Source organism: Scyliorhinus canicula, chromosome 2 (assembly GCF_902713615.1).
Source record: "Scyliorhinus canicula chromosome 2, sScyCan1.1, whole genome shotgun sequence".
Lineage (NCBI taxonomy): Eukaryota > Metazoa > Chordata > Chondrichthyes > Carcharhiniformes > Scyliorhinidae > Scyliorhinus > Scyliorhinus canicula.
Window position 1 is genome coordinate 92,542,341 of NC_052147.1, and position 27,911 is coordinate 92,570,251.

General features: G+C 49.0%; 1 protein-coding gene across 1 annotated transcript in view; it reads right to left on the minus strand.

Moving 5' to 3' along the window:
* The window catches only part of vps39 (VPS39 subunit of HOPS complex), a 174,437-nt gene that overhangs the window by 70,315 nt on the left and 76,211 nt on the right, over positions 1-27,911 (minus strand). Inside the window, exons 11-13 of the mRNA XM_038783024.1 lie at positions 18,311-18,440; positions 17,767-17,909; positions 13,988-14,128 (exon numbers count right to left, since the gene is read on the minus strand). Of these exons, the coding sequence (XP_038638952.1) occupies positions 13,988-14,128; positions 17,767-17,909; positions 18,311-18,440 (414 nt within the window). The remainder of the gene's footprint in view (positions 1-13,987; positions 14,129-17,766; positions 17,910-18,310; positions 18,441-27,911) is intronic.

Here is a 27,911-nt window from a genome sequence, read left to right on the forward strand (position 1 = left end):
AGGCAAATGAGCCCCCGAGGGCAGTGCTGGTGCGGTTCCATCGATTCAGCGACCGGGAGTGTGTGCTGCGCTGGGCCAAGAAAGAGAGGAGCAGCAAGTGGGAGAATCCGGTAGTGACAATCTACCAGGACTGGAGTGCGGAAGTGGCTAAGCGGCGGGCCGGGTTCAACCGGACGAAGGCGGTGCTGCATGCCAAGCAGGTCAGATTTGGAATGCTGCAGCCTGCGCGCCTGTGGGTGACATACAAGGACCGGCACCACTACTTCGAGTTCCCGGAGGAGGCGTGGGCCTTTGTACAGGCGGAGAAACTGGACTCGAGCTAGGGCCTGGGGACACACTATGGCCGTTGCTGTTTTCGCTGTTGCTGTTCTTTAACTTTGACATGTGTGTTTTTTATGCTGGTTTTCTTTTTGCTCTGTTTCCGGGTGGGTCTGTCTGTTGGGTATGGGTGTGGGGTATGTGGGGAATGTTGGGGGTTTGTATTTTATATGTTCTCTTCTGTACGGGGTGAAACTGGATTTTGGGGAGCTGCGTCAGAAGGGTGGGGTGTGGCAGTTCCTCTGGTTTCCCGCGCTGCGGGGCGGGGGGGGCGGAGCTGGCGGTGGGGACGTGGCCTCTACTGGTTTTCTTTCCCGCGCTGAAGCGGTGCCAAGGAAGTGTGGCAAGAGGGGGATGACCCCATGCCGGGAGGGGATAGGTTTTGGCAGGAGCTGCCGGGGTCAGCAGAAGTCAGCTGACTCGCGAAAGTACCATGGAGGGTGCGTCGCGGCTAGGAGGGGTCCTAGCCTGGGGGGGGGGTATACACCGGGTTGCTGCTGGAATGGTCAGGAAGGAGCTGGTGTGGGCCGGGGGGGGGGGGGGGGGGGGGTAGAGGAGAGGCGTTATCGCCATGGGGAACGGGTCGGGCGGGGCGAGCTGGCCTGGGGCGAGCAGTCGATAAGCTATGGCTAGCTGGCGGGGGAGGGGGTCGGGTTGCCCTCTGATCCGGATGATTACCTGGAACGTGAGGGGGCTGAATGGGCCTAGGGTATACTAGGGTATACTAGGGTATTTTCTCATCTGAAGGGGTTGAAGGCGGACGTGGCTATGCCCCAGGAGACCCACTTGAAGGTGGCGGACCAGGTTCGTCTGAGGAAGGGGTGGGTGGGGCAGGTTTTTCACTCAGGATTGGACGCGAAGAACCGGGGGGTGGCGATTCTGGTGGGGAAAGAAGGTGGCGTTCGAGGCGGCTGAGGTGGTGTCGGACAAGGAGGGCAGATATATTATGGTGAAGGGTAGGCTGCAGGGAGAGAAGGCGGTGCTGGTTAATGTATGTGCCCGAATTGGGATGATGCTGGCTTCATGAGGCGCTTGTTGGGCCGCATTCCCGACCTGGAGGCAGGGGGCCTGATCATGGGGGGAGACTTTAACACAGTGCTGGATCCCCCACTGGACCGGTCCAGTTCAAGGACGGGTAGGAGACCGGCGGCGGCCAAAGTACTGAGGGGATTCATGGACCAGATGGGAGGGGTGGATCCCTGGAGGTTTGGGAGACCGAGAGCGCGGGAGTATTCCTTTTTCTCTCATGTCCATAGGGTTTATTCACAAATAGATTTTTTCGTCCTGAGCAGGGGATTGATCCCGAGGGTGCAGGATGCCGAGTATTCGGCCATAGAGATTTCAGACCATGCTCCGCACTGGGTTGATCTGTGGGGATGCTGGCTGATGAGGAGGTGTGTAGGAGGGTCCGGAGAAGTATTGAGGGGTATAGAACATAGAACAGTACAGCACAGAACAGGCCCTTCGGCCCTCGATGTTGTGCCGAGCAATGATCACCCTACTCAAACCCACGTATCCACCCTATACCCGTAACCCAACAACCCCCCCTTAACCTTACTTTTTTAGGACACTACGGGCAATTTAGCATGGCCAATCCACCTAACCCGCACATCTTTGGACTGTGGGAGGAAACCGGAACACCCGGAGAAAACCCACGCACACACGGGGAGGACGTGCAGACTCCGCACAGACAGTGACCCAGCCGGGAATCGAACCTGGGACCCTGGAGCTGTGAAGCATTTATGCTAACCACCATGCTACCGTGCTGTCCCATCTTGATACCAATGACACAGGGGAGGTCCGGGTGGGGATGGTCTGGGAGGCTCTGAAAGCAGTGATCCGAGGGGAGCTGATTTCCATCCGCGCCCATAGGGAAAGGAGGGAGAGGAAGGTGAGGGAGAGACTGGTGGGGGAGCTCCTGGATGTGGACAGGAGATACGCGGAGGCACCGGAGGAGGGGTTGCTGGGGGAACGGCGTAGTTTGCAGGCCAAATTTGACTTGTTGACCACCAGAAAGGCGGAGACACAGTGGAGGAGGGCGTAGGGCGCGGTATACGAGTATGGGGAGAAGGCGAGCAGGATGTTGGCGCATCAGCTCCGTAGGCGAGATGCTGCTAGGGAAATTGGTGGAGTGATGGATGGGGGTGGGAATATAGTGCAGACGGGGACAGAAGTAAATGGGGTCTTTAGGGACTTCTATGAGGAACTGTACCAGTCGGAACCTCCGATGGGGAGAGGGGGGATGGAGAGCTTCATGAACAGGCTATGTTTCCCAAGGGTTCAAGAGGAGCTGGCAGAGGGGCTGGGGGCGACGATAGAGTTGGAGGAGCTAGTCAGGGGGATTGGACAAATGCAGTCAGGTAAGGCCCCGGGGCCGGACGGGTTCCCGGTGGAATTTTATAAAAAGTATGCGGATCTGGTGGGCCCCCTGCTGGTGCGAGCCTTCAATGAGGCATGGGAGGGGGGGGCTTTGCCCCCGACGATGTCGCGGGCACTGATCTCTCTGATCCTGAAGCGGGATAAGGACCCCTTGCAGTGTGGATCATACAGGCCTATCTCGCTCCTCAATGTTGACGCCAAGTTGCTGGCGAAGATCCTGGCCACCAGGATAGAGGATTGTGTGCCAGGGGTGATACATGAAGATCAGACAGGATTTGTCAAGGGACGGCAGCTCAACACGAATGTGCGGAGACTGCTAAATGTTATCATGATGTCGGCAGTGGAGGGGGAGGCGGAGATAGTGGTGGCGCTGGATGCAGAGAAAGCGTTTGATAGAGTTGAGTGGGGGTACCTGTGGGAGGTGCTGGTGCGGTTTGGATTTGGGGAGGGATTCAGCAAATGGGTGAGGCTGCTCTACGCGGCTCCGATGGCGAGCGTAGTTACAAATGGAAGGAGATCGGAGTACTTTAGGCTCTATCGTGGGACCAGGCAGGGGTGCTCCCTGTCCCCCTTGCTCTTTGCACTAGCGATTGAATCTCTGGCTATGGCATTGAGGGAGTCAGGGAGATGGAGGGGGTCTGGTGCGGGGTGGGGAGGAACATCGTGTATCGCTGTATGCGACCGACCTGCTGTTGTATGTGGCGGACCCAGAAGGGGGAATTCCGGGGGTGATGGAGCTGTTGGCGGAATTTGGGGGCTTTTCGGGCTATAAGTTAAATTTAGGCAAGAGTGAGGTATTTGTAGTACACCCGGGAGATCAGGAAGAGGGAATTGGGAGGCTCCAGTGAAGAGTTTCAGATATCTGGGGGGGCAGGTGGCCAGGAGTTGGGGGACTCTCCATAAGCTTAATTTTACCAGGCTGGTGGAGCAGATGGAGGAAGAATTTAAAAGGTGGGACATGGTGCCGCTATCGTTGGCGGGTAGAGTGCAGTCCGTCAAAATGACGGTTCTCCCGAGGTTCTTGTTCCTCTTCCAGTGTTTGCCCATCTTTATACCTAGGACCTTTTTTAGAAGGGTGACCAGCAGCATCATGAGCTTTGTTTGGGCGCATGGGACCCCGAGGGTGAAGAGGGTCTTCTTGGCGCGGGGTAGAGATGGGGGGGGGGGGGGGTTGGTGTTACTCAATCTCTCGGGGTACTACTGGGCGGCCAATGTGTCGATGGTGCGCAAGTGGGTGATGGAGGGGGAGGGGGCAGCATGGAAACGGATGGAGGGGGCGTCCTGTGGAGATACAAGCCTGGGGGCCCTGGTAACGGCGCCGTGGCCGCTCCCTCCTACGAGGTATACCACGAGTCTGGTGGTGGCGGCTACCCTCGAGATTTGCGGGCAGTGGAGGCAACATGGGGATAAGTGGGGGGCTCGATGGAGGCTCCGTTAAGGGGGAACCATAGGTTCGTCCCGGGGAACATTGATGGGGGATTTCAGGGCTGGCAAAGAGCGGGCATCAGACAGCTGAGGGACCTGTTTATTGATGGGAGGTTTGCGAGCCTGGGGGAGTTGGAGGAGAAATTTGGGCTCCCCCCGGGAAACACGTTCAGGTATCTGCAGGTAAAGGCATTTGCTAGATGGCAGGTGTAGGGATTCCCTTCGCTTCCCGCGAGGGGGGTGAGTGACAGGGTGCTTTCGGGGATCTGGGTCGGAGAGGGGAAGATATCTGATATCTACAAGGTTATGCAGGAGGTGGAGGAGGCGTCAGTAGAGGAGCTGAAAACTGAGTGGGAGGGGGAACTGGGGGAACAGATCGAAGACGGAACATGGGCTGATGCCCTGGAGAGGGTTAATTCTTCCTCCTCGTGTGCGCGGCTTAGCCTCATCCAATTCAAGGTACTGCACCAGGCCCACATGACTGGGACAAGGATGAGTAGGTTCTTTGGGGGTAAGACAGGTGTGTCAGGTGCTCGGGGAGTCCAGCGAACCATGCCCATATGTTCTGGGCATGCCGGGCACTGGAGGAGTTCTGGAACGGTGTGGCGAGGACGGTGTCGAGAGTGGTAGGATCCAGGGTCAAGCCATGCTGGGGACTCGCGATTTTCGGGGTTGGGGTGGAGCCGAGAGTGCAGTAGGCGAAAGAGGCCGGTGTTCTGGCCTTTGCGTCCCTAGTAGCCCGGCGAAGGATCTTGCTACAATGGAAGGATGCGAGGCCCCCAAGAGTGGAGACCTGGATCAATGACATGGCGGGTTTTATTAAGCTAGAGAAGGTCAAATTCGCCCTGAGAGGATTGGTACAAGGGTTCCTTAGGCGGTGGCAACCTTTCCTCGACTTTCTGGCTCAACAATAGGGTACTGGGACAGTAGCAGCAGCAACCCTGGGGGGAGGGAAAGGGGGGGGGGGGGGGGGGGGGAGAGAAGAGAGACGATGACTATGTTTGTTTATTTAATTTTAATTTATTTTTAAGTTCTTTTGTTGGGGTTGGGGGGGATATGATACATGCGTTGATACGGTCTGGGGGGGTGTTACAGTTGTTATGGTTTATTTTGTTGCATTTCATTGTTTGTTGTTATATTTTATATTTTCTGTAAAAAATTCCAATAAAAATTATTTTTTAAAAAAAGATCCTTCGCCAGACAACCAGAGAGGCGAAGGCCAGGACATCGCCTGCCTTCTTCCATCAACTCCAGCTTCTCGGATATTCCGTCACCATAGGGTCCGGCCTGGCCTCCTCCCCCCAAAATCTTTGTTGGTGCCACGAACATTCCCGGCCAGTATGTCTTAAAACTTCTCATAGCCCCAGAAAAATGTGCATGATTTGCTGGTTCCCGCCCACACGTCTGCCACTCCCTGGAAGAACCCACTCATTCTCGCCCAAGTCTTATGCAACCTATGTACCACCTTAAATTGCATCCGGCTTCTTCCCACACTCGAGGAAGTTGCGTTTACCCTGCGTAGCGCCTCACTCCACAATTTATCTACCATCGCAACCTCCCCTTCCCACTTCTCCTTATTCTTCACCACCTTTGTTCTCCCAGCCATTCATATATATCTCTGATCCAGCCCTCCCTTTCCACATCCGGGAGCAGCAACGCTCCAGTCGGGCATACATTGGCAGCTTGGGGAACTCTTTCCAGACCTTCAGTGCAAAATTCCTTACCTGCAAGTATCTAAACTCACTTCCTCTCGAGAGCTCTACCCTCTCCTTCAGTTCCTCTATACTAGCAAACCTCTCTTCCAGGTACAAATCCCTTGCTCTCACCAGTCCAACTTCTCTCCATTTCCTGTACATGCTGTCTATCCCCCCAGCTCAAATCCGTGTTTTCACACAACTTTGTTAACACGGATATTCCAATCCTAAAATGCCTCCTCAGCTGGTTCTGCACCTTCACCGTGGGCTGCAAAACTGGACTGTCCTTGGCACCAGTGGCAACCCCGTCGCCACCATAGCCCTCAGACTGGACCCCGTACAAAATTCTTCTTCCATTCCCCCTCTCCTCCATTTCCCCCCCCCTCCACCTCCATTTCACTCCCCCCCCCCCCCCCCCCCCCCATCTGCCTCTGTAACAGGGCCCTCTTTACTCATGGCACCGTCCCTACTCTTGGCACCGTGCCCGCTCACAAGAACTCTGAAATGAGCGTATCCACCTTCCGGAAAAAGGCCTTTGGTACAAAAAACGGAAGCGTCTGGAATATGAATAGGAACCTTGGCAGGACCTTCATCTTCACCACATGCACTCTCCCTGCCAGAGTCAGATGCAGCTTATCCCACCTCTTAAAATCCTCCCCAATCTCCCCCACCAGCTTTGTTAAATTCCATTTATGCAACGTCGCCCACTCTTCCATTACCTGGATCCCTAAATATCTGAACCCGTCTCTGGCTACCTTGAATAGCAGCCCCCGTAAGCAGGCCCTCCGACTCAATTAATTCACCGGTGCACCTTACTTTTCTCTAAGTGAAGCTTGTATCCTGAGAAAGCCCCAAATTAACAAAAAACCCTCCACCTGAGAGGAAAAGAAAACCCACCTTTCATCCCGCCCTCACCCATTTCTTCTGTGCTCCAAAGTGCCAGCTCCGCCGCCTCCCAATAAAGTTGTTCTCCCCCAGTATGGGCTCTTAAAAGTCATTGGCCGCTTCTGGGATCACAAAGTAATACTCCCGACCTTCATAAGTAGCCCACAGTTGTGCCAGGTAGGGCACCCCGAACCTGATCTGCCGTTGATAAAGCACTGCCTTGGCCCTGTTAAATCCGTTTTGCCAATTCAGCTCCAACGTCCTGGTATATTCGGACCTTCTTCCCCTCCTATTCACAGTTCAGTTTCTCCCCGGCTCGCTGCAGGATCTTCTCTTTTTCCACGAACTTGGAGTCTTACAATCACTACCTGTGGTGGATCCCCAGCGCTAGGCTTCTGCATCAGAGACCTGTGCACTCTATCCACTTCTGCACCAGCCCTGCCAACATCCTCGTGACGTGCCTCGTGGCAGTTGTGCCTTCCACTTCTTCAGGCAGGCCGATGATGTGCAGGTCCTGCCTTCTTGACCCATTCTCTTGTTCTTCCACCTTTTTTCTCAGTATCTTACAAAGGTCTCCCAAGAGCCCCACCTCTGCCTCCAATTGCACCATCCGATTGCTGTGGTCCGACATCACTCTCTCCATTTGGGCAGCACGGTAGCATTGTGGATAACACAATGGCTTCACAGCTCCAGGATCCCAGGTTCGATTCCGGCTTGGGTCACTGTCTGTGCGGAGTCTGCACATCCTCTCCGTGTGTGCGTGGGTTTCCTCCGGGTACTCCGGTTTCCTCCAACAGTCCAAAGATGTGCAGGTTAGGTGGATTAGCCATGCTAAATTGCCCATAGTGTCCAAAATTGCCCTTCGTGTTGGGTGGGGCTACTGGGTTATGGGTTTATGGGGATAGGGTGGAGGTGTTGACCTTGGGTAGGATGCTCTTTCCAAGAGCCGGTGCAGACTCGATGGGCCGAATGGCCTCCTTCCGCACTGTAAATTCTATGTATCTATGTATCTCTCGGATCTGCGACCCCTGCGACTCCAGACACTTTTCGAACCTTTCCACCCAGCCCTTCACTTCGATCAGCCCTCCTGCATCTCTTTTCTTGTTCTTCCAGGGGCTGTTTAGCTCACAGGGCTAATTGCTGGCTTTGAAAGCAGACCAAGGCAAGCCAGCAGCACGGTTCGATTCCCGTAACAGCCTCCCCGAACAGGCGCCGGAATGTGGCGACTAGGGGCTTTTCACAGTAACTTCATTTGAAGCCTACTCGTGACAATAAGTGATTACTTTTACTTTTCTTTGTCGACGGAACTCTTACACGATGAAAGCCATCAATGGTTCCATCTGGGGCTTTCCACCCTGTACTGGCCTACCCCCTCCGCCATCCTTGCAATAACTGCTGCGCCACAGGTCTCTTCCAACTCCTTGGCAGGTCTTTAACTTTCTTCTGCCAGGTTTAGTAACCAGCAGATGTACCACACCCGGATGGGGGGTGGGGGGGGGGGGGGGAAAGAGAGAGAGAGAACAACTTCTCATCCAACCTTCAGCTACCCTTTTCCGTCGAAGTTTCTCCTATTTCCGGGTAAAAAGAGCTCTTTCTATGCCTTCGAGCAGGAGCTGCTATGTGCGACCACTCACACCATGGCTGCCACCAGAAGTCAAACTGGAAGTTTTCCTTTCAGATGAAACTATGTCAACTGATGAAGCACCCATTAAAAAATTGCAATATTCTAAACAAATTAGAAGATCGCCAGATAGACTTACTTATTCAGAGACAGCACAAGTTTCCCCCTCTTTGCTCTGTAATATTGTAAATAGTTTTATTGTGATTGCAAAACATTAATTAAGAACTTGAAGGGGGAGGGATGTGGCAACGTGCCCCTTTGTGGGGATGGTGAATCTATCCGCTATCATATGATTGGACCAATCACAGAGATTTTTTGACAGTTGGAAGTTGAAAGTTGAAGTTAAGTTAAGATAACAAGCTTTTTTATTGCTGCACAAATGTAGATAATGGTTTGTTCCCAAATAAATGTCCTGCTTATTACCTGCCTTGTTGGTCATCAGTTCCTCACTGTTATTACATTTCCTAATCACATTTCCCTTGCTCTCCTTCGTAAAACCTATCTCTGTGACCAACCTGCCCCAATATTTCCTGAAATGGCTGTGTCAACTTCTGTTTGATAACAGCAACTACCTGGAGACGTTTTACTACATTAATGGCGCTATCTGGGTTCAAAATACACTGAGACAGCGGGTGTATTTGCACTGAAAGCCCCCTAAAACCCAATAAAGTAAAATCACAGGCCGGCCAATCTGGGGAAGTTGCTCCTCCAATCACAGGCTGTTTCTCTTCCACATGTGCTGCTGATAGAACTGCTATCAACAGCAGGCTCTGGGGAGAAAGAGTCTGTGATTCAAGGAGGCTCTGGGGAGAAAGAGTATGTGATTCAAGGAGCAACAAGAAAGGCAGTGGCAGCTCGTGAGCCTGTCAGTGGAGAATGTGTTTAGGGCAATGGCATTTTGTGTGTAGAAGCGTGTGCAGTTACTTGGAAAAAAAATACTTTTGTTGCGAGCTAATATCTTTTGTTTTCTTGTGCCAATTTAAATGCTGCAGTATCTAGGAAATTAATGCTTTCCTTTTATGTTGTGGCTGAATGGAGAGTTGCTGATTATTGCAGATATTGATGAATTATGCTTCTGTGCAAGTCTAAATACCCCGAATGCCAACGTAAATACAGGAAGGTAATGTTACGATGTCACTGCATAATCTAATAAAGGAACAAGTTAGAATGAAAAAGGAGCCTTCAAGAAACCTGAAGAACCTTCAGAAAAAATATTTTGGTCCCTGGGTGCTTTATAAATGCATGTTGCCTTTGATGATGCGCACAAGCTGGCAGCAAAAACTGAATTAACACCAGCATTCATTGGTGGGAGGGAAGGAAGTACATGGAGTTTCAGGCTCTAAAATAGGATATTTGGATGAAATATCCTAATGTTTAGTGGGGAGAACAGTTCGCTCCAGGAGCACCCAGCACAAGTAGATTGCATGTAAGCATCAATGACTTATACCATCCACGCAATTGCACAGACAGTATGACTATTTCATTTCTCTGCTCTTCCTACCAGAATGAACATCACATTGAAATGCCAGAAGTACAACATGGAGCTGGTTCTTTGATGACTCTTGCCGGGGGAAAGAGGAGTGCCTCAGTTTGAAGATGGCATGTATAGTGATCAAATCAAAAACTCTCCAGATTCTGATATATGAGCCAAGCAAATCAGTACTACTCCAGGGCACTGCCCATAATTGATAAGCTAGCTTCCTAAAGAGTAATTACGAGAGGTAGAATGGGGGCCTAGAAGCCTTGTACTTGGCTGGAAACCAGTACCAATACTGTTGGTCCCTACCAACCTGTGCCAAAGCACTCTAGGGAACATGGGGTATGTCCGTTTGTGGATAGCCTATGAATTGGGAAACTTGAAACTACTTGTGGATTTCGGGTAGCTTGGTTTGGAGATTCAGGTACAGTGATACGTTTCAAATTGAATCAAACATTCCAAAAAAGGAACACCAGCTAAAATTTTAATTTCACGAAGCAAAACACTAGTTTAAAGTGGCTTGAGGAACCATTCAGCATTTTTTCTGCTCTCTCCTCCTCCCACCCCACCTGGTTTTTGCCTCTCACTTGTTGAAGGTGTTGGTGTATTGTGACGATCATCTTTCAACATTCTGCTAAAAGTTTATTTTTTCCAAGAATGAATGTGCACAGTGTAAGTAGCCCAATCCTGTCATTACCTGACACTTGTGATCATTATGCAAGTGGTCACTGGATAGTGGTTGGAGCAATTACCATCCGTAGTTCAGAGGTGCTGAAGCAATTTCACAGAACTACAACTGCCATCCCACCAGAGTTCAGCTTCAGCACAGACCAAGAATTAAGTGAAGATCATTTTGATTTGTATGACAAGTCACATGTTGCCTCCACCAACTCAGCCATGAAAGCAAATTGGATGTCACTTACTAAATAAGGCACAGCACATACAAGAGGCTGGATATAAAGCAGGCCTAGTAACAGGTTTTATCAGCAAACAAACAACATGACATTCTAGTGTTTGTGCATTCTAGAAGAAGTGTGTATGGATTACAATGTGTCAAAAACTAACAGCTCCTGAATAATCTTGCATATAGGAAGTGCCTCTGAATTCAGAAGGCGGCCACACTGCCGTTAGAGAGTTCAAGAGAACAGTTAGTGGGTGGCCATCTGGCAGGATAGGAAGAATTAGATAGTGCTGGAATCCTCTGGTGTCTGGTGCTCTCAAAAATTGTTTTCACTCAGTGTGGTAACAGCTCAAGGGTGTCCAGTGGTGAGCATGTATCCACAGCACTCGGGACAAATGCCAACACTGGGAGGGCACAGCAAAGTGTAGAAATGCAGTAGTAGAAATGCAGTGGTCATAGAGTGCCTGACAGATAAATAGATGTTTTTAACAACTACTGACGCGAGCCCTGGTGCCAAGTTAAAGGATATCACTGACAGCTTTCAGAATATTTTCAGGAAGCAGGGGGTATGGAAGAGAACATCTAGATGTGTGTCATGTGGGAACCGTCGACATTGGAAAGAAAATGTGAAGAGGTGTAGTGAGAGCTCAGGAGAAAATTGCACAGCCTCAAAAGGAAAAAAAAACATCTTTGGATTGCTACTTTGGATCTAATTTATGTCAGCTGTGGCCCAGTTAGTCACAGTCCTATCCAAGCCAGATGATTGTGGATTCAAGTCCCAATCCAATGCTGGAGCACAAAAATCAAGATGGACACTCCAGTGCAATACTCAGGGAATGCTGCACTTTTGGAGGTGTTGTCTTTCTAATGTGACATGAAACGGAGGTTGTGTCTGCTCACTCAGGCATGCATAAAAAAATATGATGACACTATTTGGAGAGGTGGTGGCATAGTGATATTGTCGCTGGACTCGTAATCCAGAATCATGCTCTGGGGACTCGGATTTGAATCCCACCATGGCAGATGGTGAAATTTGAATTCAATAAAAATCTGGAATTAAGTCTACGAAACCATTGTTGAGAGTCGTTAAAAAAAAAACCCATCTAATGCAGCATGGTGGCGCAGTGGTTAGCATTGCTCCCTCATGGCACCAAGGTCCCAGGTTCGATCCCGGCTCTGGGTCACTGTCTGTGTGGAGTTTGCACATTCTCCCCGTGTTTGCGTGGGTTTCGCCCCCACAACCCAAAGATGTGCAGGGTAGGTGGATTGACCAGGCTAAAGTGCCCCTTAATTGGAAAAAATGAATTGGGTACTCTGAATTTTAAAAACCCATCTGGTTCACCAATGTCCTTTAGGGAAGGAAATCTGACGTTCTTACCTGGTCTGGCCTACATGTGACTCCAAATCCACAGCAATGTGGTCAACTCTTAAATGCCCTTCGGGATGGGCAATAAATGCTGGCCAGCCAACAATGCCCACATTCCATGAATACATTTTTTAAAAATTTGAAGAACATAGAAGTTATCCGCAGTAGCCTGGCTGATATTTACCTTTCAATCAACATCACAAAAACAGATTACCTGGTCATTATTACATTGTTGTTTGTGGGAGTTTACTGCTGTGTTTCCTGCAGTACAGTTTAACAGTGATTACAATTCAGAAGTACTGCATTGCCTGTTAAGTATGTTGGGACACTGTGGTCATTAAAGGCACTCTATACATATACTTTTTTATTCCCAGTGTCACACTGGTTAATATAATAGGTTAAGACAGGTTAACATGGGGAATAAGTGCAAGAGGGAGGCAGAAAGAAGCACAGTTAGAGGGCATCAGTGAGGTACTAAATGAGGACCTAGTATTTGACTTCAGAAGAAGGTGTTGAAATCTAGCAGTAATGTCGAGCCACAATATTGGATAGGATTAAAAATTGCTAAAGAGGAGCTACTTACATGGATAGGATAAAAAATGCTAAAAGAGGTCCTTAAAAGAAAGGTCACATGATCAGGATGGAATGCACCATAGATTATTGAGAAAAGGGTGGAAAGTATGGAGGCTCTGGCCACAATCTTTCTCCTTGGACATGGGATCGTACCACAGGACTCGAGATTACAAATGTTTCACCTCTTTTTAATAAAAGGAGGGTTAAATCTAGCTGCTGCCAACTTAATATCAGAGATGGGGGAATTTTTAGAGATGACAATCCAGGACAAAATTAATTGGCACCTGGGAAGTATAAATTAATGAGTCAGTACAGACTAATTAATGGTTAATCGTGTCTCACTAACTTGATAGAGTTAGTCTATGATGTTAACTAGTCTATGATGTTAACTCACTAACTTGATAGAGTTAGTCTATGATGAAATAATGGATAGGATTAATGAGGATATTGTGCTTGATGTGTATATGGACCTTCAAAAGGTGTTCGACAGAGTACCACATAATAGGGTGAATAACAAAATTACAACTTTGTGGAAGGGGCAGCACGGTAGCATGGTGGTTAGCATAAATGCTTCACAGCTCCAGGGTCCCAGGTTTGATTCCCGGCTGGGTCACTGTCTGTGCGGAGTCTGCACGTCCTCCCCGTGTGTGCGTGGGTTTCCTCCGGTTTCCTCCCACAGTCCAAAGATGTGCGGGTTAGGTGGATTGGCCATGCTAAATTGCCCGTAGTGTCCTAAAAAGTAAGGTTAAGGGGGGGGGTTGTTGGGGGTATAGGGTGGATACGTGGGTTTGAGTAGGGTGATCATGGCTCGGCACAACATCGAGGGCCGAAGGGCCTGTTCTGTGCTGTACTGTTCTATGTTCTATGTACAACCCATGGTATTAAGGGTGGCGGCAGCTTGGATACAAAATTATTTTAAGATACAGAAAGGAGAAAGCAGTAGTGAATGGTTGTTTTACCGACCAGATAAAGGTACAGGGGTCTGTATTAGGACCTGTGCTCTTTTTGATATATATTAAAGACTTGCATATTCAGTAACATTTTTATGGGTAAATGCACCGTAAATTATCACTCCTTGACTACACACCATCTGATATGGTATCAAGCGACAAAAGACTACAGGTTCAAATCCCAGTCTTTATCAATTAGTTGATCTCAGTCTTGCTAATATGATTGTCCATGCAGAGTGGTTATCAAAGCAAGTGTCAGAAGGAAGACAGGCTCATACAAATGACACTTAATCCAAGTTTGGAACTCAAGACGAATGAAGAAAATTTAACATTTTAAAATTGTTTTTAAAGTTGTTTGTGCTGTCTGTCCCACTGATCCACAACATTGTCCTACTCACATGAAGGTAACATTTCAGTAATGTTGTGTCGATGATCTGGAGCAATTTTTTCTTCGATTTGATGATTGGAGTTCCTTCCACAAGGGGTGATGTTGTAGAGGGTTCTGAATCATGCAGTTGTTTTACTAAATGGGCTCGTTTCTTGAAGGAATGGCAAGAATTAGAAATAACATGTGAATGGAGGTGTACTCAATCACCAGTACGTGAACCTTACTATCATATCACTACATGCTTCAATCCACAGGTTATCAATGCATTTTAATCAAGTCAAGTCTGATCCCCCATGTGTATTTACCTGGGTCACCCACATTATGATTTACAAGTTATTACGATCCTGGACCAGATCCCAACAGTTGCTCGGTTACCAGATGAAACCCTAAAACTGTATTTAATTCATAAGACTATGAGGAAAGGATACTTCGCTCCAGGAGTGTTTCCACGCCTAAGCAGGGTTATGGTATAGAACATAGAACAGTACAGCACAGAACAGGCCCTTCGGCCCTCGATGTTGTGCCGAGCCATGATCACCCTACTCAAACCCACGTATCCACCCTATACCCGTAACCCAACAACCCCCACCCCTTAACCTTACTTTTTAGAACACTACGGGCAATTTAGCATGGCCAATCCACCTAACCCGCACATCTTTGGACTGTGGGAGGAAACCGGAGCACCCGGAGGAAACCCACGCACACACGGGGAGGATGTGCAGACTCCACACAGACAGTGACCCAGCCGGGAACCGAACCTGGGACCCTGGAGCTGTGAAGCATTTATGCTAACCACCATGCTACTAAGCACCATGCTATACTAAGACAAACTTTATTATTAACACATGATTAAAGTAACTATCATACAAGAAAAAAGCTTACAATTACCGATTAAACAATGCTTAATAATAACTTTGAACGGGGCAGCACGGTGGCACAGTGGTTAGCATTGCTGCCTACGGCGCTGAGGACCTGGGTTCGAATCCCGGCCCTGGGTCACTGTCTGTGAGGAGTTTGCACATTCTCCCCGTGTCTGCGTGGGTTTCGCCCCCACAACCCAAAAGATGTGCAGGGTAGGTGGATTGGCCACGTTAAATTGCCCCTTAATTGGAAAAAATAATTGGGTACTCTAAATTTTAGAAGAAAAAAAAAAATAACTTTGAACTGCTATCTTTTATCTCCACTCAAGCAAAACACATCTCAGGTCAAAATCTACATTTAAATACACAGTTAGCCAACCAGGAATGCTTGCTGTAAAGAGATGTCTCGGATAAACCGCTTTGAGACACACAGTATAAAGGCGAGTCAGTTTACAGTGCTGACTTTGTTTGCACTGGTGTGCGGAAATTGTGTGCATTAGTGTTAAAGTGAGGGTTTGGTGACTGAGGGAGTTAGGTGAGGAGGGAGAAAGGTGCTCCTTTCATTTCATTTCCTACATTTCCTCCAAGAGCATGAAGGGAGCCGGGAGTTTACAGAGACTGCAGCTGACTGTGAGCAGAGTTGGAGTGCAGAGTTCCAGTTGGTTCACAGGGCAGCTACATTCTGTAAGATAAAAGTTGTTTGTTTTTGGATTTTTTTATTTTTATGTTTGTTTTGTTTTTGGGGCCAGCAAGCTATCTTTGTATAATTTAGCAGAATGACCAAATTTAGAGGGTTCACCTTGGAGAGTAACAGCAGTACTTGGAACTACGATGTTGTAGCCATCAAGGAGACATGGATTTCACAGGGTCAGGAATGGTTGTCAGATGTCCCAGGGTTTAGATGTTTCCAGAAGAATAGGGAGGGAGGTAAAAGAGGAGGGGAAGTAGCAATGTTAATTAGGGAGTGCATCACAGCTGCAGAAAAAGAGGTAGTTGAGGAGGGTCTGTCTACTGAATCAGTATGGGTGTAAGTCAGAACAAGTAAGGAGCAGTCACTTTATTGGGAGTTTTCTATAGACCCCCCAATAGCAGCAGAAAGATAAAGGAACAGATTGGGCAGCAAATCTTGGAAAGGTGCATAAGTAACAGAACTGGTGTCATGGGTGACTTCAACTTCCCTAATATTGACTGGAACCTCCTTACTGCAAATGGTTTGGATTGAGCAGATTTTGTCAGGTGTGTACAGGAAGGTTTCCTGACTCAATATGTAGATAGGCTGACGAGGGGGGGGGGGGGGGGGGGGGGGGGAGGAGGCCATATTGGACTTGTGCTCGGCAACAAACCAGGCCAGGTGTCAGATGTCTTGGTGGGAGAGCATTTTGGTGAGTGACCACACTCCTTGACCTTTACATAGTCATGGAGAGGGATAGGAACAGACAGTATGGGAAGGTATTTGATTGGGAGAAGGGAAATTATACTGCTATTAGACAGGAGCTGAGGAGCATAAAGTGGGAACAATTGTTCTCAGGGAAATTCACAGCAGTAATGTGGGGTTGTTTAAGGAGCACTTGCTGCGAGTGCTGGATAGTTTTGTCCCACTGAGACGAGGAAAGAATGGTAAGGTGAAGGAGCCTTGGATGACAAGAGAAGTGGAGCTTCTAGTCAAAGACTTTTTTCTCAGGGCGGAAATGGCTGTCACGAGGGGGCATCATTTTAAGGTGATTGGAGGAAGGTATAGGGGAGATGTCAGAGGTAGGTTCTTTACACAGAGAGTGATAGGTGTGTGGAATGCATTGCCAGCAGAGGTGGTGGAGTCGGAGTCATTTGGGACATTTAAGCGATCTTGGACAGGCACATGGACAGCAGTAAATTGAAGGGGTGTAGGTTAGGTTGATCTTAGATTAGGATAAATGGTCGGCACAACATTGTGGGCCGAAGGACCTGTACTGTGTTGTACTGTTCTATGAGACAGGATCCTTCAGGAATCAGCTTGCAGATTCTTTCCTGTGTCACATGCCCAATCTAAACGGAATTGAAACTCAACACCTGATTGCTTCAGTCCCTGGCTCCTCCCATTAGCTACATAATTTTAGGGGGCCTCACGGTAGCATGGTGGTTAGCATCAATGCTTCACAGCTCCAGGGTCCCAGGTTCGATTCCCGGCTGGGTCACTGTCTGTGTGGAGTCTGCACGTCCTCCCCGTGTGTGCGTGGGTTTCCTCCGGGTGCTCCGGTTTCCTCCCACAGTCCAAAGATGTGCAGGTTAGGTGGATTGGCCATGCTAAATTGCCCGTAGTGTAAGGTTAATGGGGGGATTGTTGGGTTACGGGTTACGTGGGTTTAAGTAGGGTGATCATTGCTCGGCACAACATCGAGGGCCGAAGGGCCTGTTCTGTGCTGTACTGGTCTATAAAAATTTTTAACCAGTGTCTCTAATGATCTACTCCTCAGCGAACCTTCTCTACATGAACAAAATTCCATTAGCCCAAATTTTACGATGCTTTAATTATCCCTTTTGTAGCCAGAAAGCCTGGCCAGGGTTTTAAAAAAAATTACTGCTGCAGTCACATACTAACCCAGGCCTTTAAATCTGTCCTGCACCAAATACTTCAATTATATTCACCAACATCGGGTAGCATACCAATCCTTCTACCTATTTACAAATCCTGGTGCATTTATTCTTAGTTGTATAAACATCCATCTGCACGTTCCCCCCAAACACATTCACTCATACCAGGTAGCTTAGTGCCCCAAGTTAATTTATTTATGATAAGTATTGAACAATCCTCTAGCTCCTCTCCAGGAGCATTCAAATCGAGCAAGTCATGAGTACCCAGGCACGCTCATTGACAGTATGTACAAGCCCTGAAGTTCCTTCTTAGGTGCATTTAAATCAAGTTAGGTCATGATCCCCCATCATGTGCATTTACCTGTGTCAAGTAGTCTATGAGTGCTAAATGTGCTTTCTCCAGTTCTGCAGTGGATAGTGCAGGAAGGGGATTTGGGTACTGAAGTTGTTTCCTGTACTCAGCTGGCAACAGGTCTGGGTACAGCCCAATCACATGAGTGGGATCTGAAAAATCAAATGCAGTAAAAGTTAATAAAAAGCGTGTGCACCAAATTTATTTCAGTTGAAGATGAAAAACTGTTCATTACTTTCAGATACCAAAGTATTTAGAATTGAAACCAAAACCACAGTTTCCAACTCCAAATTTCTTCTCAGGATCTCCAAACTACAACACTGTCTTACTTCCTTTTTCTCTCTCTTTCCTTCAGCAAAAGTCAAGTTTAGCATCATCAATCATCACCAATTAGCATCACCAATGCATGATTATAGAAAGGGAAGAAAGAATTATAAATATTAATTTTACAACGGCATTAACCCATTATCTTTTCTTTTGGATCTTGATGTTGTACAGTGCAGTGTGGATCTTAGAGATCATCAACCATTTAAAAACATAGCCATGTTCTCACCTGTGCCGAGTTTAGCGAAAACCTGCATGGAGTCATCAAAGCGCTTTTGGCAGAACAGATTGAAAGCAAACAGGTTTTGGATATGGTGAATCTGTTGCCACTTATCACTGTCCGAGTCATCCTTCATTTTCTGAAAGAAAAACAGCAACTCTTTAGATAAATACTCAGATGGGCAGGTTGTCACCATTTTTTAAAAATTAGCCAATTATTACAAGACACTCAGCTCAAAAAAAATAAAAAATCAACCTAGTTAAGAGTTACCAACCTAGTTGGATTGGAAAGAGTAAATGCAGGGCTTGGCTTTCCTGTGTTGACATCTCACAAACTCTTAAACTTGCCTCAGATGCGGTCTACATCCTGCCCCAGCTTAAGACCTACCCCTGCATGACAAGTCTACCAGAGGATATCTAACAATTAATTTCTACCAAACATTACACAGCGGGAGACAGTACTGGTACATTCTGAAGAGCTTATCTCCACCGGGTCACAATAGAATACGGACTCTGAGAAATGAACTCAGCGAAATTAGCGCAAGAAAAATAACAATAATGAAGAAAATGATAGCACTAGAATAACCAACTTCCAGGACCAGATGGTTTCAATCCCAGGCTAGAAAGGAAGGGGGTGAGAATGTTGCAGTTCTTCTAATTATAATCTTCGGAAGTTTCTCAATTCAGAAACTGTTCCCCTAGACTGAAAAATTGTGCATGTCACTCTGCTTTTAAGAAAAGTGACAAGAGGGGGTGGCACGGTGTTGGAGTGGTTAGCACTGCTGCCTCACGGTTCGATCCCATACCACTGTCTGTTTAGAGATTGCATATTCTCCCTGTGTCTGCATGTGTTTCACCCCACAACCCAAAGATGTGGAGTATATGTGAAGTGGCCATATCTTTTTATTAAACAGTAAAAAATATATACAAGGCAAACGGTACGAACACTAATTTTGTGTTGGAGATAAAGGGTACCCTCCCCTCAGTACCAATGTACGGGGAGGGGGTGGGTGAATACTCTAATTATTAAAAACAGTTCATAACACATTTCTACAAAAAACAAATGGTACAAGCACTAAACTTTGCGCTGGACAGACCAGATACCCTCGCCTCTGTACCAACAGAAGGGAAGGGAGTCAGGGTGTTGGTGGAGGGGGGGGGGGGGGGGGGGGGGGGGGGGGGGAATAGGACACTGCCTGAACTATCTACGGAGGCAGAAAAACAAAAGAACTTTCAATCACCATGTGCCAGATTATGGGAGTCTCCTAGAGGGGGTGAGGGGCGACAGTGTCAGGCACGAGTGAGCCCTGCACCCCGCTACAGAGCGCCTCATGTGCACCCTGCGCTCCCGACACTGGGCGGTTGACAGCCTTCGGACAGTCGCCCTCCGGGCCCGAAACCTCCATCACACTGAGTGCAGCGGGCAACACGGGCCCACCACCCAACCCAGGGGCTGCCTTGATCCGCCACCGGGAACATCGACAGGCGGGATCTCCTCAGGCTCCTCCCAGGGTCCCGGGCCAGTGGGAGCAAATTGCCCCTTAATTGGAAAAAAGGAATTGGGTACTTTAAATTAATAAAGAAGAAAAAAAAGTGACAGAGGGAAAATAAGAAATTATGGCCCAATTAACCTAACAGGCATGTTCCTCGGATGGTGATGTGTAGCACGATGGGACATAGCTTTAAAGTGAGGGGAGATAGATACAAGACAGATATCAGAGGTAGGTTCTTTACTCAGAGAGTAGTAAGGGTGTGGAATGCCCTGCCTGCAACAGTAGTGGACTCACCAACACTAAGGGCATTTAAATGGTCATTGGATAGACATATGGATGATAAGGGAATAGTGTAGATGGGCTTCTACACTATAGGGTAGAGTGGTTTCACAGGTCGGCGCAACATCGAGGGCCGAAGGGCCTGTACTGCGCTGTAATGTTCTATGTTCTAAAATTGCTAGAATCTATAATTAAAGATAGGCAGCTGAATTCTCTGTGCTGGAAACGAAGTGCCGATGTCAGGTCTGAATTTTGCACCATTCCTATATAAATCCACCAACCATTAAGGGACTAGCACCGGCGCCACGTGGAATACGAGCGGTTCCAATGAAAAACAGTGTCTGATTTGCAGGATTGGCATTCGAGAGGTTTACAAGCTGCAGCCGCAAACAAACACTCCATTCCCCAAACACCGTCCCAGCCAAGGAAAGCAGCACTGTAGTTCAGCGAAGCCGAGCTGGAGACCCTACTAGATGCAGTGGAGGAGAGATGGGTCGCCCTGTACCCGGGGTGGGGAAGTCCCCGCCGTCGTGCACCGGGCCTGGCCGCAGGTGGCAGAGGTTGTGAGTGCCATGGGCAATACTGCTAGGTCCGGCCAGCAGTGCAGGACAAAACTGCATAACCTCCTCAGGGCAACCAGGGTGAGTAAGCTACCACTGTGCCCTGGCATTAACCCGCACCTCACACACCTGTAACCACTCCCCCCCCCCCCCCCCCACACAGCGACTGAATCCCGCTCCCTGCACCCATGCCCAAGACGGACAGACGCGCACACACACGCCTCACCGCAGCAGGCCCTGGACTCGAGTAGCATAGCCCGGGAAGCAGGCAGTCGACGAGACGGAGGTCGGCATCGGGTGAGCAAGTGACACCCCGCTGAGTTGCAGTTCCCCATGGCACGTGTCACAAGCCCATCCTCCGCACTGTCCTCTCCAGAGCCCCCAGATCCACCCCCACTGCCCCCTCCAGCCCCACACTACCCCCTCCAGAACGCCCTGCCTCACTCCAGCCCGTCCACCACCACTCCAACCGTGGTCCAATCATGCATCTTGTCTCGAGTCTCGCAGGATCACCTGGCAATGACGTGGACCCTTCTGGTGTCCCCCGGCCCCGAGCCCAACCACAATTCCAACCCCAGGAGGAGAGAGGCGAGGAGGAGGAGGACTCAGACAGGAGCCCTTGATTGGCAGCCGGAAATACCCCGGAGATACGTCCGGGGACGACACAGACTTTCCGTCACAGCAATCTCCACATGCCCCAGCATCCCAGAGACACTCACTTCGGTTAGGCAATTTAGTGAAGAGACTCCAGGGACACCAGCTGGTGTGCACCACACACATCATGGTACAGCAGATGGAGGTAGGAACCACCGAGGGGGAAGATGGTCAGATGGCAGCCTGACCCCAGGGACTGTCCGGATGGGTTTCGGGCTCTGAAAAGGGCGGTCCCATCTATTGTGGCGATGCAGTCTCAGAGTGAGGGACGACATGTGGGGGTGTCAGCAACCATCCAGCACCTGTAGGTGCAGTTGGAGTCGTCGAACCATCTGCAGGAGCATAGTGTCGACAATGCGTGCCATCCAGCTAAACACCACATTGGTGGCGTCCGCAGTGGAGGCCACGAGGGCGACGGTTTTCATCCATGGATTAAGATGTCCAAGGCTTGGAGCACTCTGTGCGGACGATGAACGAAGCCCAAGACAGGCTGCCCTCTCACAGGCAGCCATATGCCAGGGCCAACTAGCGGTACTGAGCATAGCCCAATCACAGTGGGCCATGGCCGAGAGCGCAGGCAGCATTGCCCAGACACTGGGGAAGTGGCACAGACCCAGAGGGAGGTGACGTAGTCACTAAGTGAGGTGGAACACTCAGTGCTTCATGGCCACGAGCATAGAGACCCTGGTCAGGGTGGGTGTGGGCCTCCAGGACTGGCAACACCATGTGGCGGGGGAGCCTCAAGGGTTAGCTCCGCTCACAATCCTCTCCCATGGAGTAGCATGGGGAACCATCAGGCACCGTGAGGGTGGAGGTGGTGATGAGGCCCATTCTGGTGACTCCCACAGGGGAAGTGCCGGAACAGCACAGTGCCTCTGACTCCCCCCTCCCGACCCTGGTGCATTGGTGAACAGCAGGCAGAGCATGGTCACACCACGCCACCTAGGACACCCGAGCAGCAGCCAGGCCCATCCAGGCCCAGTTGCCACAGAAGACGGCGGCCATAGGAGACCCAGGTCACAGTGCGGTTATTGGCTTTACTAATTATTTGGGGTCCTTTAAGAAATCAACCAAATCTATATTGGAGAAGAAAATAATTCTTAAAAAAATACTCAGTCTGCAGAAGTACGGGCGTCTTACAAAAATGAGTGAACTATTAAAACCCGACGATTGATCTACTGTCTATAGATACTGACAATGTTTCAAAATATGTACTGTATAAGCACACTGAAGAGATACAAAGGCACATTCAGCAGATTTGCAACAATCTAGTAACAATAGTACGACCAGGCCAGGCAGGACGCAAGACCTTGACCGTGGGATAGAATACTGTGCTGTGTCATGGAAATAAAAATGAATTTGGAGTAAGTGATTAATGTCTAATTAACCATCACCTGTTAAGTGATTCATGTGTTTCTGAACAAATCAGGGAGGGGGGTCTCAGCTGAGAATTAGAACAAAATAAGAGTAAATAATGGGCTAAACCATAGATAAGGACTTCCTAAAGAATATGATCGTATGATTGATTATTACGATAATTCTAGCCTTCCAAAATCCAAAAAGCATCCGTAGAAATTATTTATTTGAAGTATTTTCTTTTACCTTTTCCTTATGTTAAAATTTCAAAGGCTTTTTGCTGCAGTCTGACAAGTTAATGTATTATTTTGATCTATGTTTTGATGCAAGTACATTTTTGAAAAATAAAGGGTGTTTTGGACATCTCTTCAACCGGACTGAGTACCGGGGCGAGATTCTCCACCGGCATGATTCTCCATTTTGCCGGCGCCCGGGGGTTTCCCAGACGGCATGGGGCTGCCCCACAATGGGAAACACCATTGACCGGCCGGCGTAACGGAAAATCCTGCCGGCGGGTCAGGCGCGGCAAGGCAGAGAATCCAGGACCTTATTTTTGGATGAAAAATAAGATCTTACAGAGAGAATTGAAGCAGGCCACCTCCACTCCTGATGTACTGCCTGGGGATCCACCTAAGCATAGCGCAAGGGCCCGCAAGGCCGGAAAAGTAGACACCAGTTAAGTTGGCACAGGTGCAAGGCACAGTATAATGTTAGGGGCTAGGGCACAAACCTCTATATATTTGTTCACATTAAACACCGGTCCACAATGTTCTGACCTGCCTTGGTGCTCTGTCAAAGGGGTGTGGTATGAGGGATAGCCTAGTCTGGCCAAGCAGGGGGCCGACGTTGTCTGTGGGCTTGGACCAGGGACTGCAATTCAGCCAGCGCTCACCGCTCCAGTATCCCAACATTATCCCATACCCCCCACTGCCACCCCAGGGATTTGATGACCATGTGACCAGCTCGCATGCAGGGGTCATCCAGATGGACGGAGGAAAGTGATACCGTGGGCAGGAATCAGACAGTGCTGAACAGTGCGGAGCACCAGAGCTCATCCCAGAGCTGGCTGTTATCAACCTCCATCCTATTGGCCAGACCTGCTGTTACTGCTAATCCAGGGCCCGCACCTTGGAGTGAGGCAGGTAGGTATCACAGAGGGGGTTGCATGGGGGGTGGGTTGCGCAGGGAGTGTGTTCATGGAAAGGGGTGATCAGCCGTACCACTGGTGAGTCCCCTAGAACCTGGAGAGGAAATCCCCATCGCCCAATAGCCAGCCCATCAGCCGAGGGAGGTCAGGAACCGTCGACTGTGCCAGCATACAGGCGTCGTGCACACTGCCTGGGTATTGGACTCGGAGGTGCATGACACACAGCTCATGGTCACACCCCAACTGCATGTTTATCAAGTGGAACCCCTTTCGACTTGCGAAGACTTGCCTGTCATGGGCCGGGGCTTTTAGGGCGACATGCATCCCGTCGATCACTCCCTGGACCTGGGGCATCTCGGCGATGATGGCAAACCCCCGGGGGTGGGCTCAGTCCACACTGAATTTGATGCATTGTAACAACCAGGCATATAGGGCCTTTGTGACAGTGCAGCTGCACCTGTGCACTGAACATATTTCAGGACACGTCCCCACTCAGCTTCTGGGAAGATCCCGTGGTGCAAAGGTTCAGGGCGACCGTCACCGTGATGGCCACCGGGAGCGGGTGTCCTCCCCCCCCATTCCCCCCAGTGCCAGTTGCGGCATAACCTGGCAGATATGTCACACTGCCCAACCAGAGTCTTCTACGGAATGCCCGGTCCAGCAGGTCCTCGAATGACAGGCGCTGCTGGTACACACGATGCTTCACCAGTCCTTTGGGCAGGGTCCACTGCTGCAGGGTCCTCCTAAATCAGTTCCAGCTCAAACATCCTCCAGGCCTGCGGCAACTAGAACAAAGGCCACCATTCCTGGTTGAATTCTGAAGTCCATTGTCTGCAGGGGGGAAAAGGCCACGTGCCCAACCAGGTCCACCAAACTACACAGTGGCCCTAGTCTGCACTGCAGCCCCTGCACCCGCATGTTTCCTTTCACCGTCCCCACACGCATCCCCGACCATTCTCACTGGCCCCTTACCACCGCACCCCTGCTGCTGTCGGTGTCTCTGGCACCTATCCCTGCTGCCAGGTGTACTGGTGGCTGGTGCTACCCATGTCAGCGGTATGTTCCACAGTCCGCATCCGACACCTTGGGTGGGCTGCCTGCTGCCCCACAGGCGAGTGGTGGGACCCATACGGCTGGTGTCACTGCACGACCACAGGCTGGCTACTGTGGACGGTCAGTGGGGTGCGCAGCAAGATGGCTACCTTGCAGACAATAGCAGTCAGTACTTGGACACCCCGACCCAACGACCCTTACCCCTGTTCACCCCCGCTCGTTTGGTGGCTCCCCTCCCTTAGGAAAGCAAATGGAAGGTTGGAATTTATGCCTGGGAATGGAATAAAAATACGTTTTACTGCATCTTTACAGGGTCCTGGTGAGATCACATCTGGAATACAGTGTACAGTTTTGGTTTAGTAATTTGAAAAAATATCACATTAGAAGCAGCTAAGAGAAGGTTTACTCTGCTCATTCCTGGCTTATCTTAAGTTGACAGGTTGGACCTATACACATCGGAGTTTAAAAGAATGAAAGTTGATTTTATTGCAACATACATGTTTAACGATCAAGGGCACTAATTATTTTACTATTTACAATAAACTGCCCGAGACGGTAACTATCCACAATCAAGAACCTGTTGGGACAACCAACATGCCGGTCCTGGGTTGGGCTGACTTTAATATTCAGCTCGAACGAGTCCCATGTAGGTGGCCTCCGCTCTCTACCTGGGAAGCTTGTCCTCCACGGGTCCCATGGGGAGCTCGATAGTGGTTTCCCCATAGCACTCATGGAGGTTATGACGGTTATGAAGTCCAAAGATTCCTCTCTGCTGTCATCAGGTCAGGCCGCCTGCGCAGCATTCTCAGAGAATGAGCTTCTGCCTGTGGCGGTTCTGGGTTGGGCGGAGTATACTTGTTTGTCGACCGCCTTTTTCTGGCCAACCACCAGAGGGCTTTTGCCGGAACCTCTGCCTGGACACAACATTGTCTGTCTGAGAATCCATACCCGAGCTGAATTAATTTGCTCCTACTGGTCTGGTCGGGTCCCCTGGCTGGGGGGTAGTTCTTGGCATGTTGGGGCTGGTTTTGCTCACTGGGCTAAATCGCTGGCTTTTAAAGCCAGTTCGATTCCCATACCAGCCTCCCCGGACAGGCGCCGGAAGTGGCGACTAGGGGCTTTTCACAGTAACTTCATTGAAGCCTACTCGTGATAATAAGCGATTTTCATTTTTCATTTCATGATAGAGGCATCAATGTAGTTGGTTGGGTGTTTTGTGGCGCGGGACGCCACTTCTTGATGTTTTCAATCGGACTTCCCTTGGATCTTAACTTCACAGGAGACCGGGCCCATTTCTCAAGCATGATTTCAAGGAGCCAAAGTATCCCATCTCCAAAGTTGCACGCATTAGTGTCTTCCCCCCATCCCCACCCCCAACCCCCGACTGAACCTCCCCCCCAGCGTCCAATGGTCATGGTGCCACTTCTGTGCTTCCTGCATCTCCCCTTTCCTGCCTAGGTTCGGGAAAGTCAGGCTTAACCAAGTCCTTAGCTTATGGCCCATCAGCAGTTCTGCTGGTGCTACCCGTCATCATTTACATTGTGCGTCATCTGGTTGTTCAAAAGAAATCATGCCCGTTATATATATATGGAGCCTGTGGTCTGCTTATTTATGGGCTTTTGAACATCTGGACCACCGTTTCTGCCAGGCCGCTAGATGAAGGATGGTTTGGGACACTTCTGATGTGCCAGATGCCATTCCATTTAGTGAATGTGGCAAACACCTTGCTCGTGAATGGCATCCCGTTGTCCATCATCAAGACTTCAGAGATCCCACGGGTACTGAACGAGCGCCTCGCTCTCGACAGCGGTCCATGACATTGTCACGACCATTTTGTAAATGTTAAGCCGTTTCGAGTTGGTGTCCACGATAATGATGAACATGGACCCCATGAAACGCCCTGCAAAATGTGTACACAGTCTCACCCACGGATGACCTGGCCATTCCCAGGGATGAAGAGAGTTTGAATATCAACCATTCAATTCACCACTATTTGCTTTCTGCTCGTTGGACAATTTTATAGTGATTATGCAGTACCCCTTTAAACTAATGGATTTCAATTTTATGTATGTAACATGGCACTTTTGAAACATCATTTGGAAGTCAATATACACATCAATTGCACTACTTTTATCAATCCACTCTTATTTCATTGAAGAACCCGATCACATTTGCGAGACAGGATTTGCCTTGAACAAATCCTTACTGTTCATCACTTATTGGCCCATAATTTTTCAAATGCCAAATAGTGCTCCAGATTATGGTCTCCAGGTTTCTCACCATTGACATTAGGGCTTGAACAAATCCTTACTATTCATTACTTATTGGCCCATAATTTTTCAAATGCCAAATAGTGCTCCAGATTATGGTCTCCAGGTTTCTCACCATTGACATTAGGGCTTGAACAAATCCTTACTATTCATTACTTATTGGCCCATAATTTTTCAAATGCCAAATAGTGCTCCAGATTATGGTCTCCAGGTTTCTCACCATTGACATTAGGGCTTGAACAAATCCTTACTATTCATTACTTATTGGTCCATACTTTTTCAAATGGCAAAGAATTGCGCTTCAGATTATTATCTCCAGGTTTCTTACCATTGACATTAGGCCGAGAGGCCTTAGTTACCAGGTTTAAACTTCTTGCCTTTTATGAACATGGATGTAACATTTGCAACCCATCTGTCACCACTGCATACCTTCATATCCAAGGACGATTGAAAAGCAAAAGCCGTGGCTATTTCCATACTACTTCCCTCGACATTCTAGAATGCAATCAGTCCAGACTGCTGCCATCATCTTGCGTCACTGTTTTCTCGTTTTTTATCCAATCAAATATTTTTCAATCCTCCTATTTACTGTGATATTGGCAACAATCATTTCTTTTGAAAAGTGTGATTAATGTAGGAATTTCAGGTTAAAAGTCTGGGATTGTATGTGACTGCTGCGGCCATGTTTTAAAAAATCCTGTTTTGAAAGGCAGCAGACACGTTTTGGAGACAGAGGTGCAATTAAAGCATCGTAAAGAATCATAATTCATTCCAACCAGGGATATTGTTCACCAAAGTT